The 22270-nt window shown below is 36.3% G+C and overlaps 1 protein-coding gene across 3 annotated transcripts in view; it reads left to right on the top strand.

The window, feature by feature from the left end:
* LOC126831749 (5-hydroxytryptamine receptor) overlaps positions 1-18028 on the top strand; it is a 135343-nt gene extending 117315 nt beyond the window's left edge. The window contains exons 1-2 of one of the 3 annotated variants that reach the window (XM_050562405.2): positions 377-397; positions 15477-18028. In XM_050562405.2, coding sequence (XP_050418362.1) covers positions 15690-16904 — 1215 coding nt within the window. In that variant the 5' untranslated portion in view covers positions 377-397; positions 15477-15689 and the 3' untranslated portion in view covers positions 16905-18028. Of the gene's footprint in view, positions 1-376; positions 398-1490; positions 1635-15476 lie in introns of those variants that run through there. The other 2 variants (XM_050562404.2, XM_050562403.2) reach the window with 2 other exon arrangements.
* The last annotated feature ends 4242 nt before the right edge of the window (positions 18029-22270 follow it).

Below are 22270 nucleotides of genomic sequence, written 5' to 3' on the forward strand. Positions count from 1 at the left end.
CATACAACCGAAATTCAGATTGAGGAAGTACATTGATGTCATAGAAATGATAAGAAAACTGTTGAAGCTGTACAACTGTATTATGGGTTGGTAAAGAATAAATCCCTTAAGATCCTCGAATGGATTCAGTAAATGTGCGTGTTTAATACTCACTGTATAGTTTGTTTGAGTTAGAAAAGATAGGATTGATGAAAAAGTAAACTTAATTTATTTTTGTGATGTGAAGATATTCTCTTGAGTGCTTTCAAGACATGCTGCAAATTGGAAAAATTCGCGGTTGGAAAAGTATGTAAGGAAATGACTTTTTATGGATTGAAGAATGTGATATATTGGCATTAGTTTATTTTTAGTAAATCCCCGTTCCCCGTGAAACGGCCGATCGGCGGAATCAAGACAGGTACGTAACATTAAACGAATATTTTATAAGTACAGCAGATGCAATGCTTTTGAAACTCTGGGTTATATTTAAATAACAAGAGTTTCAAAAGCATTGCATCTGCCCAATTAAAACTGGATAACCAGTCTTTGCAGACGACTGTGTAGTCTTATTCTCACGTCTATTCATGGACGGCACCTTATGTGTCACACTTGCATTAGCCCACAATTTTAATGTAAAACCCTTTTCCTAACAAGTTCCAACCTGCGTCTCTAGACCAGTCTTAATTGTAAGTCGCAGACACAGGAACATGCTGCTGTTGGCCATTTGGTAATGATGTGATTTTATTGGAATTGTTAGATTGTTCACTTCAACTGTAATTTTATTTCCTGTCTAAATATCCACGTGGTTCCAGTGTTTCCTTTCTTAAGTCACGTGATTTGATTTCCAGTCTAATCGCTATTCCCAGTGATGACTTTAAGCTAGGCTCTAGGCATCTGAACCCGACACTAGTCAGTATTGGCGTGTGTAATCAAATAGCAGGAACTAGATTGACTTTATAATTTCCATGTCCTCGACTCCATGTTGTTGACCAGTTTCTGTGCGGGTCATGACCACGTGATGAAACCATAAGGAGACTTTTCGATTATAATGATGATTGCGTTGATCATTTTCCGCTGTTGGATCGTGATTAAAACGGGAAACCTTTATAGATTTCGCCATATTCTTTAGTCTCGATATGGTCAATTAAAATAGTTAAGCACACTGCACAATAATTTCTAAGTGCTGTAAGTGTTTCAATAGCCAATAACGGTGGATATTTGCGGCATAACTATCTCATTGTCTAAATGGTAATGGGAATGGGCTCGGGTTTGTATTGATTGCCGCTCTTTCAATAAGCAGCAATTATCAAACGCTGCATGGATATGAACTTTAACCTGTGAGCACGTGAATAAAGACAGAAGGGCCCATAATGAATATAACCACCATTTGTAATTTGCCATGAATGGATTATAATTGTGGTTGACTGTACGTCAGTAGACTTAATAAAGCTTGCGTATATGATGGTTTCTCGAGATTCGCCAGATGATTTGTGACATTAGGATTCCAAGTGATATATGTTCAGCCAATGTGGATAATGTTAATTGTATAATAGAGACAGGGACTTTAGTCACATCACGATTAGTGGCTTGCTCTTTCTTGTATTGGAATAATGATACAACATATCATGGAGTTATTCTAATACGACGGCATTAAGGTAAACAGTTTTTTTTTAATTGGAATAACATTGCTGATAATTGTATATCTACGAGTGCATTCAGGTAGGTGGGAAAGTTTTTAATCACGTTGCCAGAGATAGGTGCGGATCGGGCGTTATTATATCATAATTGTCATGTTGAGTACCACTTGCTTTGGAATTGTATTCTCTGTTATTGAAGTAGTCATATTGGGTTAATTGAAGTGAAATGGAGTTGAACGTCCTACGTTTCTGCACCAGCCGGCAAATGAAGACGTGCATGCGCCATGCAGTTTGCTATTTCGAATTCCGACTGACATAGGTTCGATCCGTGCAAGTCAGTGTGAACAGGGGCCCTCGGTTTTTCGTCCAATCCGAACGACTAGACACAGTGCCTTGCCAGGGGAGGTCACTCTGAAAAATCCCGGTCTTGGCCGCGAAGGTTCATCGTGATTTTCCGGCGTCCCCCCCCCCCAACCGCTTGTCAGTGGTGCAGGATGGATGGGACGAAAAAATGAGGTCCCGTGTACACACTGGCGTGCACGTTTAAATTTATCGTTGTATTGCATAGCAGAATTGTCGAATACTTTGACACTTGATTCTAGTTCAAATTAGATTATATTAAACCTGTAGGATATAATAGGTTGCCGAGACTTGCATATAAGTTTGTTCATATGCCAGATTTCCACACCTAATTGGCAGCGAGAACACTTAAATTGGTAGAAATCTTCTAATGAACACATGTTTGGAATAGACTATCGATCGTTTAAGGCGAGAGAGAGAAAGAGAGGGATGGGGGGGGGGTACGTCCACTCGACACAGACTAGGGTTCTTTAGCAGTGGGAGAAAACCGGAGGACCCGGAGAAACCCGAGAGGTTGGACAGGCTACCCTACGTCTTGTCACGTACAACCGGCGAATCGAAACGACGCCAGTTGACTCAATGACAGACCTTCTGATACAACGTGCACGCGCTTACCATTTGGCCATCCGCCCCACCCCCCATAACGGGCAATCACATTCAATACTAGTAAATATAATACTCTATCATGACAACTGTCACTATTATAATAACGTGTACGTTGGGTGTATACAGAAACACTAGCATTCGTGAAATATATTTGCGATGATAGAAGACATTCTATATGTAAGAGCTAAATCTGCCCGTTGCAGGTCTTTCTTTAGGCCTGAAATGTTATTTAAATTATAATATGACAAGACCATACTGAGCTCTCAGTGCCATCTGATGGTTCAGATTTTAAATAGATTAGAAATGAAATGAAATGTTGTTTAATGGCACGTCAGCTCCAACCGGGCTATATTGCGCCAAACATATGACGGATCGACCAATTAATGACTTAATTTAAAAATGGAGACATGGGGCTAAGACTCAAATGACCAGTATGGTGGTTACGATCCAAGGACACATCTTGTCGAAACTACAACCATTGATAACTTTCCTTAAAATGTAGTAATTTGAATGAATATTTTAATATAACATAAAGCAAATTCCGATTTTTCGTCAAAAAATATATGAACAAGCAACCCTGAAATAGATATAATTGCACTTATTTAGTGGTCATTCATATTTCTTGGTAGGATGACTTTCCTTACCCCAGGGATAAAGCATAGAACATAAACAATGTTGTGTTGTCGGGACAACAGAAATGAAATATGTAGCGATGATTCATCATTTACAAAATACAATTACATAGCCTATATTCGCATATCACATCTTTTGAACCCAATATGTATTTCTTACTTCGAATTACTTTCAAGTATTTTTGTTTGTTAATACGGTTTAGACTTGACAGGGCGTAATAGTGTAATATAATTGAACAGAGCATCAGGTTGCAATTTGCATGTTCCTAATAAAAGATATACGTCATGTCATTGCAAGGTGTCAGATATTTAACCGAGAAACGTCATTGATCTTGTACATTCGGCGTGCACCGAACAGACTTGTCTGGTTCCGATGTATTAGAAAGAAGGCATTACACGTTAGGTACATTAAACCTAGAAATCTTACACAGATTCCTTGAATATATATATCATAAGACATGGGGAAAATTGGATGGACGTTGATAAATTCATGGTATATCAATACGCTCAATTAGGAGGGCTGGCTGAAAAGTTCTAAGCCTATCTGTGAAAGATCTGTACAAAGTCGTTGGTTTCCATTCATTTTTCTACATAGTCCCCCACGATGTGTACACACTTTTGCCAACGATGTTGCAAGGTATGGATGGCGGTCAAGAAGAAATTTTCTTCAGTCACCCTAAAAACGTCGTTCACACCTGACATGACGTCATCATTACTAGGATAATGTGCTCAACCCTCTCACGAGAGATGGCTAAACACTGGAAATATGTCGAGTGGCCAATCGTCGATCAGACATCACCATGTCATACACCCGGGTAATGTTTTCTTGAATGGTTGATGGTAATATTCAAAGCGCTCTCCGCCACGTTTAAATTCCGCAGCCCACTTCTTTACTGTGGAAAGGAAGGGGTATTATCCCTTAAAGTGGAGACCATGTCGGCATGTATCTGTGTTGGGGTTAGTCCTTTCAGTTGCAGGTACTTGATGACTGCCCTATAGCCAGTTTTGTCCATTTCTGGCGAGTTCAATGGTCTGGTACGAAGACAATAATAACACTACAGTTGCAGTTCTTATGTTTATGATTCATTCAATGATTGTACTTGTTGGTGTCAAACGTTTGTTTCAACCCAATTGGTCTATCCTTTTCTGGCTTAGAACTGTTCAAACCGTGGACTTTTTAAACTGTAAATAAGTTCAGGAGAACCGCACGGGAAGAAACCCATTAGACAATCCTGCAGGCAATGTGACACACAAAGTACACACACATTTCAAAAAATAAACAACAACCGTATATATTAAATCAAGTGAATCTATCCGGGGGCCATCCTATTTCGCTGAGATTCTGATAAGAAACAAAGCCATTTTCATTTTTATTATATGCCGCTAGCTTGATTGGATAGTGTTCGAATTTGTATAGTCATGTTTCCTTTTATTAATCAAAAAAAATAATTAGGCTTATAGCCTATGGCGTATGTGACTAGACGTGATGTTTTTAAAAATATTCTTGGAGATTACGGTCAAAAGATAAGGTAACAGGTAGTCCCCCACCTTTCGAAGAAAGCAGGGGACTATTAAAATGGGTCTGTCCGTCACAATGTCTCCTTCTAATTGAGCTAGGATGTTTAATCTAGTCTAGGTGTTTATAAGGTAAATGCCTTGATGGAGTTCGACGATAAACATTTTCTGCTTAGGGCAAGCGGAGATAAGCAATTTGATTGATTGATGCTTTGGAACACGATAACTTTGGTTCTAATTAAGTGAAAGCGATAAAACTTGGTGTATATATAGTTTCGTCCCAATACCTGGACTAAGTTCGATAATGATCATTTTCAGCTATGGGTAAGCAGAGTGATAAGCAATTTGGTCGAGACTTTGGAGCTCTACAACTTTGATTCGAATTGAGTGATAGTGGTGAAACTTTGTGTAGTTTCATTACAACAATACCTTACTTAACAAATTTCGATGCTGAGAATTTTCTGCTTAGGCAAGGTAAAGACTTGAATCAGAGACTTTGGAACACAATAACTTTCCTTCTGATTGAGGTAAAATGTTCAAACTTGGTGTAGTGTCTATTACGTGGATGTCTGGACAGAGTTTGATCATGTGCATTTTCCACTTAGGCTAAGCAGAGATAAGCAATTTGGTTGGTTGAGCGATGTAACTCAAAGTATAGATTCATTATATCAATACCTTGACTAAGTTCGAAGATAGGGATTTTTCTGCTTTGGCTAAGTAGCGATAAGCAATTTGATTGGCCAAGACATTGGAACATAACAACTTAGCTTTTAATTGAGGTACAATGTTTAAACATGATGTAGATGTTCATGTGAAAGTCTTGACTGAGTTCAATGATTAACATATCCCACTAAAGCTAAGCAGAGCTAAGCAAGTTCATTGGTTGTTGCTTGGGGGCACGATAACTTTGATTCTAACTGACGGAGAGTGATGACGGGGTACATCAGCCTCACTGTTGGCTTGTTCGTTATGCAACAATTACCTATTCATTTTAAATTTCACAAAAAAATAATAGTTGGCTACCAAGGCTGTTGTAAAATTTACATTATGAACATTGCAAATAATAATACTTCTGTAACAACAATACATACGTATTTCACGCTATTTGTAGAGATAATTGTCTTTAGTCGGATGTAAAATTCGTTTATACACGGTGAACAGTCCAAAAGCTGATTACACTACTTTGCCTATGCCGTTTTTTTAGGACTTCGAATTGTGTCTAATGGTTTGGATTGTTCGTACTTGGTTTTATTTTATTGGAACATTAAGTAGTAGCACAAGACTCTAATAAACCCACTGCTTCAATTACTGGCATCGCTTACATTATGTCTCCGAAGCTAAGATAGATACGTTAGAGATAGACTGGTATTGTTAGCATGGCTCACATTTCTACGCATATTTACTTGATTAATGATGACGGACATGTTAACATTTCACATTTCACCTACTAACTTAAGTCTTATAATGCATTGAACATCAGTAATAACGAATGTGTGACTATAAGCTGACTTAACTACATCTAGTCGTTGATATTTGGTCAGGTACTTTACGTCTAGCTAGGGAGAGGGGGTGTGGGTGTGGGCGGGGGGGGGGGGGGCTGTCCACTCGACACAAACTAGGTAATTTGAGGACTAACATATGATTAAATCGTATTTCAATAATTCGTTTGTGGGTGTATGTTTAATGCTGTTGCGGGAAACTGGTGGACCCAGAGAATACCGATGCGGTTGGGCAAGCGACTTTATGATCTATGGCGCACGTGTACCGATGCGGTGGGGCAAGCGACTTTATGATCTACGGCGTACGTGTACTCGACCAACCAACCCTTTGTACATTTGTTAAAATCAATTCATATTATTTATTTTAAGACCGTTGAATTCTATATGGGATATAGTTGAAAACGTATTTTAATTTTTGGTAGGAGAAAACCAGCAACACCGTAAATGCACGTAATAAACGATAAACTCAGGTTTTGAGGTCATCCAGTTTGCCCATTTTTTGTCAAATGTGATAGTGATATATATTTATGGCATAACCTTTTAGTAGTGTTTCCTTGCAATGTAAATCGTGACCAGATTGTTAATTTGTCATATCCCTAAGAATTGGATATTTCCCGAAATTAGCAAATTACGAGCCAAGGTCAAGCATTCGTTTGTGATGAGGGATGATGACGCATTCAAAATATTTGCTATGATTTAATGCTTGAAAAATACAATCGATGTATTTATTGGGTAAGAATTCCATTGATAAACCATCATAGTGGGTTGATTCACGTGGTAAATGGACTCAGTGTTACAATTTTTTGCAGAAAACATCTTGTTTTGAAATTGCAGAAGCCTATAAGAACCCCATCACGGCGATTTCATTTCATCTTGTCCTACGACCAAGGAATTAGAAAAGGCCTGAAGGTGGATTGTCATTAATTGAGTCTCTCAATTCGCTTTTCCCTCCGCAATAGAGGAAAAATTCACCTAAATTTGATAGAGGCTTAACTGCAAAAATTGTATTATCTCCTTATGCGCGTTCGTACCGTTATCATTGAGCGAAACTTAATTACTGATCTCTATATCGTTGGAGAATAATGCAGTGGGAACAATACTGGTTGATTAGCCTTTCTTCTATTTGGATTCAAGCATGAAATTTGTTTGGCACCAGTGGACATACTGGTAATTCCAGCAGACTTATTCTATGGCTACGTTTCATATTGTTTCCTCGGTAGTCGTTTAAAGACATATTGTCTGGAATCTTGTCAATGGCTGGCAATCCATATTGATCCAGTAGTAGCTACATTCCAATGTTTGACCATAAACAGTTCCTGGAGTATGGTGCTTCATTTATTGTGAATGACAAAATTAAAGATATATTAAATTGTGTCAACCTCAAATAAAACTTGGAACACAATTTACGTTAGGAAATTACGACGCTTTCTCGCACCAATGGCAATTTAATCAAAAATAAATACTAAAGTAGAAGAACATTAAACAGCCTTTTTGAATCGTAAACGCGCTAGTTTACGATTTTCTGTCGTGCTTTAATCCAGTATCTGAAATTTGACAGCTTTGAAACACCAAATGTACGTGTCCATAAATATGAATAGAAATGGAACATCTTTAAAATCGGCCTGTTTAACACACAGTTACGCCTAAGGTTGCAGTGTATGTGGTCTTTTCATTGCACGTAACACTGTGTATTTTTTGACTTACTTGGTTTTGATTCACGCCGTGGATAAGAATCGAATTTTATTAAATCACTGTCCTATCTACACGAATCTGTAAAGATGAAATAATTTAATAAATTATAATAATCCATGCTTAGAAATGGGTACCTTCCGGCATTATTGATCTCATTCTTTGAACTAACTTAGCAATCAAAAGAAAACATTATGAAAATCGGGCTTCCACATTGCAGTCGAGTTGAACATAACCTTGCGTAAACGTCTTTGATCAGATATATTTTCCATGGGATTATTGGACTACTACTTCGCAAAACAACTACAGAAACTGTTAACCAGTACCTAAATAAACATAATTCATATCGTACAGCTAAAATAGATAATAAATACGTTAGCATGAATCGATTTCAATACAGCAGTCATGGTATAGAATATGACGTCGTATACTCTTCGTTTATGTTTCTTTTGTGTGCAAAATCAATTGATTTCAATGTCAAACCGGGGCTGCTATTATAATTAGGTATTGACAGGTACTTGGAGGGTGATAATTGAATTGATTTATCATAAATTCATAGTTGTGTGTAAATTAATTAATTAAATGTACGTGATCTCGTTATTCGGTGTTCGACCTTATAATGACAGATAATACTTAATTACAGTTATTTATATCTCATTGACTTGCGTATTTTTATTAATGGGAGATTCACTTTATAATCCCCTGTTGGAGGTGGCATATTCAAGAAAACGTGTATGTCCAACCGAGATACCTTTGATTTGTTAAGTATTTCTATTACATAAGCGTTATGCCCACCTCCACCACCCTTTTGTCCCTGGTAATAAGGAATAAGGAACGACAAACTTTTTTCTCCTTGGGGGTCATGGGTGGCCTTTCTGGTATCTGAAATACATAATATATTCAATCCAGTAAAACGTTCATGGAATGTAAATGACCCTTGGTGATAAGTAGTTCAATGATTCATCCCCCCTCGTTCGCATTGAACCACGTGACTCACTAACTACAAATGAACACAGGCCAATATTAAGTTCCTACATTCCTTATACATAGTCTCTTCCCCAGCCCCACCCAGTTAGCCCCCCCCCCCACATTTCTCTCCGGGTGCATAGCGATAGTTCTTGAATTTTTGGCCCAGAATCGAGAATTTTTTTTCTAGAATTTACATTTTCTGTCAGGTCTTGGTGAACATTCATGATTTATTTTAGACAGGTTGATTGCCGATTTAAGAGGCTGTATTGGTTACGTTAAAATTTACTGCGGTAGTTGCATGTTTTCTAGAAATCAATGGTGACATGGTGTACTGTGGCCAAATAGTAAGTGTACGGCAACGGCTACCCACAGCTTCGACTGGGCTACTGAAGACGGGCTAACGCCATACAGAGTGCTACGAGGGAAATTTTGCCCAGACAGCGACACTACTGTCTACATTTAGCGCCCTACTTCGACTGCGTTAATGCAGACGGGCTACACCATGCAGTGTGCTATGAGGGAAATTTTGCCCAGACAGCGGTACCTCGGCCTTCTTTTATATCCAATTCCAACTGCTAAGGGTTCTTTTTCGTCCCATCTGAACGGATATACGTTGTCCCATCCCAGACCCCCCGTCCTGCACCATTAACAGGGGGGAACCATTAGATAAAAAAAAACATTGGAATCAACGGAATGTATGTTACCAGAATATATCTTTTGTACCACGAACTAATGTTGTAGCTGTATGACGCTATAGTTCTAGGCGCGGTTAGTAACTTGTTAGGACATATGAATTACTCATTCATGGTTGCTGTCTTTAGAAGAGATACGATATTTAGTCAGAGTACACTGGTCCTCACAGACAATTAAAAGGTTGAGGTGTACTGGGAGGAAATGGCGGCCACATAATTTGGAGTGTGGAGACGGTTAATCGATCAGGGGGCTTAACCCCCATCTCAGTTTCTCTATTACAGTGTATCTGGGCAACGTCTTTTTGCGAGTATAAAAGCTGCCTACATTAGATTTATAAAATAACTTTAGTTTGAAACGTCTTGATATGTCAACAGGCGTGTAATGGATATTATCACCTAATCCACGCTAAACATTTTATGGATCAATTTATTAGTAAATGTATCTGAAACAATGTGTCAAGCCCTAATCTGGAAGGTATATTCTAAATTTGTTCCTGGAAGACTGTAAAGTGTCTGGATTAGTTAGTAGAAAATGGTTTACGAAGCTTTTCTTGTCGGTTTGGTACGATTCTAAAAGCAGCCGCTGATATTTACCTGCTTACTGAAAGTTAATCATCTTAAGCTGCGCATGGATTAACGTCATATCATATGACCCATCGCTTAATTGTATAAACAGTTTTACCACCCATCCATCTCTTCACGGCTTGTCTTGTTACCATCTCAAATTTACCACTTAACAACATTTTGTTGTCGAGATCAAATAACAGCAACTAATCATCAGAGCAGAGCCACTAACTTGTTTTGACGTCTTATTTACTGCGAGTTATCAACGGTACCATAACCTTGTCTGTTTGGTGCTCACCACTATAGTATCCCATAGTATCAATGTTACGTATTACTTAGAGGTGTCAAAAGCTATTTAAGGTAAATAAGATTAGCTAATTATCTCAAGCTACAATAAACGTGCGTGGCTAAGGTTAAGTGTCAGGGTTATATGAATACACGCATGGATTGAATAGTTGTTTGGATTAAATGGAATATTTACAACGATAAACAGCGAAACTGTGTAAAACATTGAAGGAAGGTATCTTTGGGAAGTTCTCTTGTTGGTGAGGTTACGTAGCTAATCGTTTGACCAGCTTTGAGATTTTGGGTTGTCTGTATGTATTGTTTGGATTCCTAGTTAATTATTCAAATACGTATTGCTTGCTCTTTTGTTTATTTAGCAGTTGGCTGCTGTGTCTCGCAATACAGATTGGATTTCATCATTTGATTGCATTGGCTTCTCGGCATTCACGATATCTACCCTTTCATATTAAAAATAACAACGTCGTCATGTGGAACAGGTCACTTCACACCAGGCATTTAATAATTGGCACTACTAGTTTATGGTGTGCTATTATTATTTAGTGACATATGAACTTCCACTATTTCAATCCCCAGACAGCTATAAAAATACCCTAGGATTTAATTGATAGTTACAGAGATTACCGCGCAACCCCTATTGAGTATTATATCAAAATCTACATTATTAAGTATCCGTTAAGTAGCCATTTAACCAATAATACTTTTCAAATGAAAGGTAGGCATGGGCACCAACCGATACAAACTAGACCACGACTGAACTAAGAAACTGGAACATGGCGTAACCAGAATCATTCGTGTTAACCGGTTTACCTTTAATACGATCATGTCGAATATCCACAAAATCTTATTATAATGAGTGTTCCATGTGAACATAATGTAGTTTACATGCTGTCATCATTAGCTACTATGTAGTCTTTCTTGATGAATCGGAAACGGAATGACCAGTTAAAATATTGATGACGGGCCGAGCCCAGAACAGTATTTATGATCTGCACTAGTGCCACTCAAAATTTGCGAGCATACTTCAACTAACACACGCAATTACTAATTTATTAAATCAAATTTATTCCTTTCGCCTCAGTTGATTACATTTATTTTATGAAAAAAATATCGTAATTATCCCCGCCCCAAACCCCGAGTTGTTAATTGAATTAATTGTATTTCTTATAAGAGAATATTTTCGATGATGCTGCAAACCTAAATTCGATTTACTATTCTTGATCAGATAATAAGCAATGTTATATGCCTTCATACTTTATTGTGATATATAAGGGCTGTGTTATATTAGATCATTCGCGTAGATATTGTAGAATGTATGATATATTGCTTGCTGGGAGGACAGCATGATTCAATATATTTAACGATTAACATTGTGATGTATGGTCTTTATCAAAATCAACTGATGTCAAGTGTACTTTTGATCGAGCGGAACTTCGGAAACGAATTGGACATTGAGTATTTCATGGTATTGTTCAGCAACTTAAGCTTGTCTAGACCGATTGCATCAAAACATTCTCCATTAAAACTTGTTTTTGAATTTTAGCCTTTTGTCGTTTTCTCCATTTCCTGACAGCCATTTGTTCATGGTTGGTTCTCTCAAGTAGATTAATAGAAATGTCTAATTTATCCTCTAACTATTACCCCAGGGTGCAGTCCCATTGATCTGGTCAGAACTTTAGTACCATAAAACTACGACTATAATTTTATTTACTGTAACGCAATCCTATTTTCGAATATATACCCACTCGCTAATACCTAAGCTATAGAGCTAATAGTAATGATAACGTTCGGAATCACGTGTGTCCCGTCTCGTTAAGATTCTAATAATGAGATAAACAAGTTGACCCTTGTGATGCGTGTTAACCCTTCTTCTGTCAATGGGTTTATCTGGTTAGATATTGACCACCTTCTATGATATTTAACAAAGACATTTACCCCTTTACCCTCGTAATGAATAAGTAGTATTTAGTGTAATGCATTAACCTTATTATTTCCATTACAAATCCATTGATATAGAAGATAGTTCGGCAACAACAAGTTCCAGCTTTCGCAGTTCACGCCAGATACCACACATCAGGTGGACAAACAAAGCAATCTTTAGCCTGGGCCGGAAATGCAGGCGTTCAGCGATAAAATGTATGTTCAAAGTCATCCACACACATCCCAACCGAAAGTGACGAAGATATTTGCAAATGAGATAAAAATCGCGATCCAGATTTTCCTACTAAACTTTCTAAAGCGTTGAAATGGCTAGCTCAATTTAAAAATTGTTGTTTCGAATATTTTTACGGATGTAGGTTTGTTTACTACTTTAGGTTTTAGTTTGGCTTCTGTGTTCATATAGAAACTGTCAATCGATTGTATCTTAATATTGGCTTCATCTTTGGACAACTATTGTAATTCCGCAAAACAATTCAACATATAAAACCGACTGAAAACAACAATTTTATTTGTGACCTAGATCAATGATGTCTCGTTATTTTGGATATGTTTCCTTGCTAATCACAAATGGTTCTGTTAAAATATAACAAAATTGTTTTATTTAGTAACCGATTATGTGGTAATTAATATGATTTACTAGTATCAGCCCATGTACCACAGCCCTATGCGGCTTAACCTTAACCCCAGCTTCAAATCTATTAAGAAATAATAAAGATATTAAATGGTAAACATAGTGTAATAAACACAATAATTTTGTTTTTGGAATCATTTTTTGTCAATATCTGCTAGATATCGCAGGATAATATTCCTGCATTCTGTTTGCTTTGGCACTTGTATATTTTATATTTCCAAATTACGACGATTTAGAGATTGGGCGATAAACAAACGGCTATTGGTGTAACGGCGTTAAAGTATGTTATTCATATTTAATTTTATATCTTGTGAAAATACAATATAGTGTGTTTATTGTGTGTTCGAAATTCCAAGATAAAGAAATAGGTTAATTGTGTTTACGTTCCAGATTTAAGTATTTATATATTATTATACTCATGGCTTCAATTTGAAAATATATAATCTCAAAAAAAAAAAAAAAAAAAAAAAAGAAAGAAATGTTTTATACGCCATCTTGATGTACAACACCTGCTTTGTTGAAGATTTCTGGAGACTGAAAATTTTAGTTGTTTACCTCCCCCCACCCACCTCATCGATCTACAATACATATTATATTTTTTTTTTCTCAAATCCCTTCTTTTCGTGGTATTTTTTTATAAACTTGAGTCGTTTTGTTGTGAGATGAAAGCGAATCGCTCTTCTTTCTAGTTATCTAATACTATATCGACCATTAAATAACTTTCAGGCACCCATCATTGCACAATATGACATCAATGCACAAGTTGGCTTCAATGAGTAAGACAGTACATTCTGGTATTAAGATATCGAGGTGTATTTTAATTTACTCGTTTGGTTATTAAATAATGCGAGTCGCGCTTAGTTCATTTCTTTTCAAGCAATAATATCTTTAACGCTAAACAATTTTAAGGGTTCATATCTAAGAATGCAACTTGACGCAAAATAATTACAACCCTTTAATTACGACTCTTTAACCAACAAATCCGCAATAATATTTGGTTACCTTCGTACACGACAACTCCGCTCGTGTATCTTTTTAAACAATAGTATTGTTCAGGCTATCTGAATGATATTAGGGAACAGGATCACCCTATATCAAATCCTTCTCTCCGTTATATATGTTACATAACGATATTTTGATATATGACACAATGTAATCATAGCCGATTAAGATTTAGTACAAGCTTATAATGTCGCAAGCGTCTTAAAGCAAACGTCTAGCATATCTAGTGTGTACGACATATATATATACTAGTATACAGCTGGACTTTTATAATTCTTGGTCAAGATAACATTTCTCTATTGTTTTCATTGTTGTCTGGGCGATTGTGTCCTTGCCATGTACAAATGTTCATCGTCTAATTAAATCTCTGGAAACATCCATTTATCAAAACCGTTCACAGAGGAAAATAGAAAAAAGATAAATTTCAAGCTTGAATAATAATTAAATTAAAACACACTCAAACCACGAGTGAAAATGGGTCACACGTCCTCGTGTTAAAAACAAATTAATATCATTTTTATTAAAAACCACATGAATCTGAGCATTAGAATTGATCATTGTGAATTTAGGATTATTGGTGTTTCAAACCAATGGTTTAGGTTCACATTAACAGAAGTATTAAATGAAAAAGCTTTTTGTATTTGTGATACTTATTGCACTCTGTTTGTAGCTGTACACCGAACTGTTCTGTATTTTCTACCAACACTTTCTGGGACTTTGATCTTTGGGATTGACATGTTCTGCTAGATTGCATCTATTCGAGGAAATCCCGTTTGATTTCAATGTTGGGTTGTTTAAAATGTTCTGAGTTAGGATTAAGGATGTTGGAAATTTAGTTATTTACCCTATTTACTGAAAATATTGCGAGATCCTGTGATCCTGAGGGGCTGAGAAGGAAAATGTTTCTAGTCGAACATTTGGATGGTACTAAAATTGGGGTCCATTTGCACATAATGTTCTTTTAAAGAGGTCAATTCTTTGAAGTGATTAAAAGGAAATCTTTTTCTCAAAATACCTTGACGAAAATGTGTGTTACATCAAGATTGTCATCAATCCCCACCGTGTTTCACATGTGTTCAAAATGAATTTGCTTTAATTTGAATATTAAATCACCGAGAAGTCTCTTTAATGTGAAGGATTAGAAAGTTTTTACCACTTGAAATACACCGTGATGACTTTATAAACATGTCTCTAATGTCAGATCACACGATTTCTTTTTAACTACGGGCAAATCAAGCTTTTCAGAAATTTCCTTTTACTTCACTGCATCTTGTTGCGAAACTATGTGAATGCTACCGTGCGCAAAGGTTTATTTGATCTTATAGAAATAACACCGTGTAGGATATTCTACAGGTTTCGTGTATTTATTGCTAAAATTAATTATGTTTTTTTTATATCCTTATATATTTGCCATGGTCATGGGGTAATTTATTGTATATATCTTTATCTCTTTTCAGTTTTCCCTAAAATGGACCCAAAGGTGCCATTAAGAAATTATATGAAGATGATCGAAAATAGATGCCGAACTAGAGATTGAAGCTATGGGTTTATTTACCAAATATTCCAACATATGTTGTTGCCGTTGCCGATCACTTAACAAGAATATACTAGTTTGTGTTAAACGGACATCTATCCGAATTGAAGTTTTGTGATCGATTGAATTCGCCAAAATGGATTTGGATGATGATAATAATAGTATGTTCCCTATTGACAACTCTACGGAGGAACCGTTCAGCGGTCCGTGGCATTTGACCCCGTTCAGTGAGCGCCATCTGATAAGTACTAGCGTGGTGTTGGGTTTGATGATCCTTTTAACCATCATAGGTAACGTGTTTGTGATAGCCGCAGTTATTTTGGAGAAATCTTTACACAATGTGGCGAACTATTTGATTCTTTCGCTGGCTGTTGCAGACTTGATGGTGGCTGTGCTCGTGATGCCCATCAGTGTCATCACTGAGATTAGTACTGTGTGGTTTCTTCACGCTGAAATTTGTGATCTGTGGACCTCGTTTGACGTTGTGTGCTGCACGGCGTCTATTCTCCATCTTGTCGCTATAGCAATGGATCGTTACTGGGCCATAACTAGTATTGACTACATGCGCAATCGTAGTGCCAAGAGAATAATGTTGATGATTGTTTTGGTTTGGGCAGTGGCTCTCTGTGTTTCCATCCCGCCATTGTTCGGGTGGAAAAAAGAATCTGATGACCCCGATCGAACGGGACAATGCATGATTAGTCAGGACCTCGGTTACACAGTGTTTTCCACGGCGTGTGCCTTTTACGTACCAATGACGTTTATGATCGGTATTTACATTCGAATATGGCAAGTCACCAGATCAATTATTCGCAAAGACAAATTCGGCAAAAAGAAAAAAGAGAAAAGGCGGAAGGAAGAAGTGACAAAAACATCAAAAGTCGAATACAGCATTGTGTCTAACTGTAACGGAAATCAGTCGCCTAAAATCAACGGTAGAAAGACGGAAAACGGCAATTCGGCGGCGCCGGACGAAGAACACTCCTCCACGGCTAATTCAGATGAAACAAAAACGACAATGTTGGACAAAAATGCCGATACGGCGCTACATTTTCAGAAACAGAGAGAAAAAATTGAACTGCGACGTGAGCGGAAAGCCGCGCGTACTTTGGCAATTATAACGGGGGCTTTTATGTTGTGTTGGTTACCCTTCTTTATTGTTGCGCTTATTGGACCTTTTCTTGGTGACTCCGTGGATATTCCTCTTCTATTCCGGAGTTTTATTCTGTGGCTTGGTTACTTTAACAGCCTTTTAAACCCAATTATATACACCATCTTCAGTCCGGAATTTCGGATGGCATTCAGTAAAATTTTGTTTGGAAAATATTCTAGAAAGAAGCGACCGCGATGACATTATGAAAATGTTTACCTTTTATTGAAACTGGACCTTAAAATCAGTGATATTTTGATGATTATTTTTTATTTGTTAAAAAGAAAAATATACATGTACGTGTATATTATGACACATGTGTAAATTTAATGTTTTCGTTTTCCATTTTTGTTCAGTGCCATAATATATACCAGAAATATATTATAAATATATACTTGTGTACATAGAAACTATATAAGACAACTGTTAAACTTATTTATACATTTTTAATTCGGCGGTCGACGATTGGTTTTATTGGCAATAATAACGACTTGCGAGCTTGTGATATATGAAGGAAATATGGATAACTAGATTGCAAAGACTATAATTATTATTACCCAATAATATTTTGGTAATTATAATATTCATGTACATGTATTAAAATTATAGCAAGCATGTTTCAACCATTATTTCATTATTAGTATTATTAACTGATAGATTAGATTTTATGAGTTTAGAAATAGATCAATATTAACACGAGTGTCCTTATTCCAAATAAATCTCGTTTATCTATATCAAGTAGTTACTACGTGAACAACCCGGAGACATATAATACGTCTTTGAGCGTGATTTAAGCGATATAGGAATCCCTTGCAAACTACTATACTGTTAAATTTACATCTCATATTGGAATATAAGTTCAAAAAGAGGTTGAAATCCGTTCAGTATTTACCATAATATGATGGATTGAAATTTTATCGATATATGGCTCTCCCAATGTAAACTACCGCCATCTTTATATTTCCCAAAGTCTAATTGATGGGCCTGTTTTCATCCAGTTGAATCTGAGAGATTATCTACAGTTGATGTTTTTATTTTTTCTTGGTGTTTTAATCCAGTTGAATCTGAGAGATTATCTACAGTTGATGTTTTTATTTTTTCTTGGTGAAAAATGTTAAATAATCAATCCGAGTATATATTAACGTGGATTAAGTCTTGGGAAATGTTTTGTTTCGGAAATATGCCAATCACGCAAAGTTACTTTAAATATCAATAAGACTATACTTACATTTCTCCCGTAAGGTAATAGAAGGGGGACGGACACATCTTTTGCTCGTAGATATGCTTCACTTTCAATGAAATTAATAAAAACACTTATAAACATTTTCTTACATCTGCCATAATTTAAGTTGCAAATATCTAAACCAAAAGGAGTGTAGGAATGTATAGGTCCTGACTCATTATGGCAGACTTTGTGAAGGAGCACCACGCCGGAAAATCTTAAGGCACATTCTCAGACAACAGCGGGATCTAATCTCGCACCCCTATTTCAGCAAGTCAGCGTCTTACTCACTGAGCCACCGTGGTGCCTGTCGTTTTATGTACTGTTTGTCTCTGATTGGTACCAGTTGTTAGATTATAAAATATAAAATAACACAATTCATACATGTATTCCCTAAACTTATCAGCAACAGCAGTTGCTTTATATATTATTCATGATCTAGTTTTGAATAAGTGTCAAAAGTGCTTAAAATGTCATAGTTTAGACGCTAACAAATATCACAGAAAGCAATGTATCAACATAAATAGTATACCTTTTTATACGCCCACATTGAAATGTGGTCGTATATTGTCGTCGCCCCCATCCGTCGGTCCGGCGTCCACAATAGCTTGTGGACGCTCTAGTATAATGTTAATATCCGATTGACTTTAAATTTATATACAGTGTTTAAGGCCATAAGACGAAGAAGCCTTTTGATTTTCAGCGATAATTACTGCTATGGTCCTTGGCCACTTCAAAAAATCTTGTGGACGCTCTAGAGGCTAAAGTTAATAATTTATACACAGTTTTTAAGGCCATGAGACGAAGAAGCCTATTCATTTTCAGCGATTTTCGATAATTACTGCCAGAGTTATGGCCCTTCTGGATGCTCCAGGGACTAAAGTTAATATCCGATTGACTTTAAATTTATACACAGTGTTTGAGGTCATGAGACGAAGAATCCTATTGATTTTCAACGATTTCCGATAATTACTGGCAACGTTATGGCCCTTGATCACTTTGAAAAATCTTGTGACGCTGCTCTAGAGGCTAAAGTTACCATCCGATTGACATCAGATTGATACGAACAAGTATATTGAGACGAACAAGTATATTGATTTTCAATGAATTTTTTTGACTTGAACAGTCCATGATATTAAAAGTTTCGCATACTAAACGTTAGCATGGGGCATAACTTTATAGAAACCAAACAAATTCTAATGTTTTTCTGATAATTACTTTATGAGTTGGTACTCTTAATCAGATTTTAGTGTATTATAAATGTTTCATTACCGAAAAAAGTAAAAATATGCGACAACACTTGTGGGCGTATGTTTCGTTGCCTGGCAACCTATCTTTATTCTGAACGGACTACGACATACCATCCGTCGAGTTAATTCGTTAATTAATGATAAAAACATTGGAATGTCAGTATCAATATCAATTGATTGCAACGGTTGGGGGTTCTTCCTTAATGTCCGTAAATAAAACACGGGGTTGCTAAAACAAAACCCAAGTGAACATTGACCCGATTGACCAAGATCTGTTTTATTTAAAAAATATAGAACTGACTATTAATCGTATCATGCTGTCAATATAATATAATTAAAGAAACAGACACCGTTCGGTTCTGCAAATACTACATATAACTCAGTTATTATCTCTGAAATAATATTATTTCTGTCAGAAATGATGAAGCGTAGCAAGAGACATTCGACGGTACATAATACAGGCAATAAATATAAATCACTTGTACTTATATCTACACATGCATAGATGACGTTTTACTCAGTTCGTACGCCATTAGCAAATTGGATTGAGCACACCCCCTCCTTGTGGAAATACTAAATAAAGAATGAATGGAATACAATTTTCTCGGCGACAAACACAATGGAGATCCAGTTAGTGCATTTACGCCACTTGTTCAGAAATGCTTCTAGAGTTCTTTCAAATAATGCCCGACAACCATGTTTTTCTGACGATAGTACAGAACAGCTAGAACTTGAACATATAACTTTATATGGTGGATTGTCCTCCAAATTCTGTAATACCTTTAAGCTCTTATAGAACATCAATATATAACCTTACTAGTATTCGAAAGCCCTGAATACATATTAAACAATCGACGAACATAACGCACTGAATCAAACCGAATACTGTGTACACATATAATTATTAGAAGGAAAGGAAACAACATGTATAAGTTGGACGGCCCTATAACACCCCTTCTATCCTTTCTTCTTAATAGAGGGTGCTCGAAAAGATCTAGACATACTTATTTCCGCGACAGTCGGGATACGAATTAAATAACCATCAATTGACAATCTATCCAAAATACCAGGTAAAATATGTGTGTTACAACAACATTATATTTTTCGAATACTTCAAATACACAGGACACAATTCTATAGAATACAATTACTATTTTTTACTGAGCGACGTTTCGACTTAGGATTCTGTAGTTTCTATCTTTCTTTGATACAAGACTAATACATTCTTGTCGAAACGTCCAGTATAATTACCAAATGCCATTGAAACGATTGATCAGAAGAAGATACGTCGAGACGCGCTTCTTTAAAAAAATTAAATAAATAATCTACATATTTTTATGTAGGCACATGCAAAAAGATGCATGAACGTTATTATCCATCGGGTGATATACTTCGTTGATGACGTTCAGGATTAGTTAACGTATTTAAACGTATTGTCGGCTTATCGGACAACTCGGGTCTATTAATTTGATCCCTCTCAGTCTTTACAAGCGTAGTACTTTCAGGTAACTATGTGTTTATAGAGTCGACGAGACATCATATTTTATAAATACATTGACATATTCATTTGTTGACGGATAACAACCAGCAGATCGCCAAAGTCTTTTTAGTGAGTCAAAAGCACAAAACTTTTAAATTATATAAATTATATAAAACTTTTAAATTATATAAATTATATAAAGCCTGACTGTTTAAGTGTTCGAAAGTCAATGATATACTGCTGGCTGTTTTGCCGAAATGTATCATGTCAATCTGATCTGTATCATATCTCTCGTTATAAGTATCCGCGAAACTTATTTCAGAACGCCTTAATTCTTTTTAGCTGAAACGTTCAGATCTTAATATGCCGTTTCTTTACATTTTGATGAGCATAGCTACACCCCCGCTCCACAACTGCATCAACGTAAGGCACTTTCAGTTGCAGACTTCTTCATTAACACTTAGGCATGGTGAACAATCAGTGACATAAATCCCATACGAGCTAATTCGAACATGGGGACCATTGTTTTATGCACCGTTTCTTTACATATGACATGAAACTTATATTTTCTCCCAAAACCCCACATAAAACAGAAGCCATGTTCATTTGGGGAATGCTTCATTAAAGCCAGGACATTGTAAAAAAGAAATGGCATTTCCCTTGCGAATTAAATCAGATATGGAGGACATTGTTTTAATGATCCGGCACAGTGCACCACTAGTATCATTGCTGTTATAATATTCTGTATTATTCTATTCCGACGGTAGATATTTAATGTTTTGTTTCTGCATGTATTATTATCAAAGTAAGTTACGCAACAATAATCTGCTCCATACAATAATTATAATGCGTGTGATTTGAATTTCAAAGCCAATACACCCCCTTTCATACACAAAGGTGGGCTGTTCGCAATTATCATCTATCATTCACACAGAAAGAGGAATTTTCAATTAACTGTGTGCCTATATAGGGAATAATTAGAATACGCATATTCTAAATAATATATGCTATACATTTTCAAATGTCAAGTGACGTCATTGTTGTCGCGATCATTGTCTTTTTTAAAAAAATAATCAAGTACATTAATTTGATTGTTTATGCCTGACTTGCCGATGCTGTAATCATTCTTCTCTATTAGAAATTTTCTGAGAAATAAACTGTTTTTATACAACATTCTACACAAATATTTTATAATACTTGCCATCCCAGTCGTGTTTTATTATATATTTACAATACAGATCATAAAGTTACGTGTACATGCAGATTAAAATGAGTGAGTGATGCTATATTTATTACATTTGAATATAGACTAATCCATTGCGTCGTAAATATATATACACGGATCAAATTAGGCAGATTAAACAACTGATGAATTCTAGTTCTGATCCATTGTAAAAGTTCATCATACACAGTTGAATATCATGTTAAATTAGGTTGTCTTCATAAATCATACCCCCCCCCCCTCGCTTTTAAGGCCCCGACTTGCGTTATGCAGGGTTCCGTATTAGATCCGTTGCTCTGAACCACCTACACTCTGACGGTAACAAGTTATATATTGCGAAAGAGCCTCAGAATAGGACATCTTCAACACTCATGGGTGGAAAATATACGTCCA

This window comes from Patella vulgata, chromosome 9 (genome assembly GCF_932274485.2).
Source record: "Patella vulgata chromosome 9, xgPatVulg1.2, whole genome shotgun sequence".
NCBI lineage: Eukaryota > Metazoa > Mollusca > Gastropoda > Patellidae > Patella > Patella vulgata.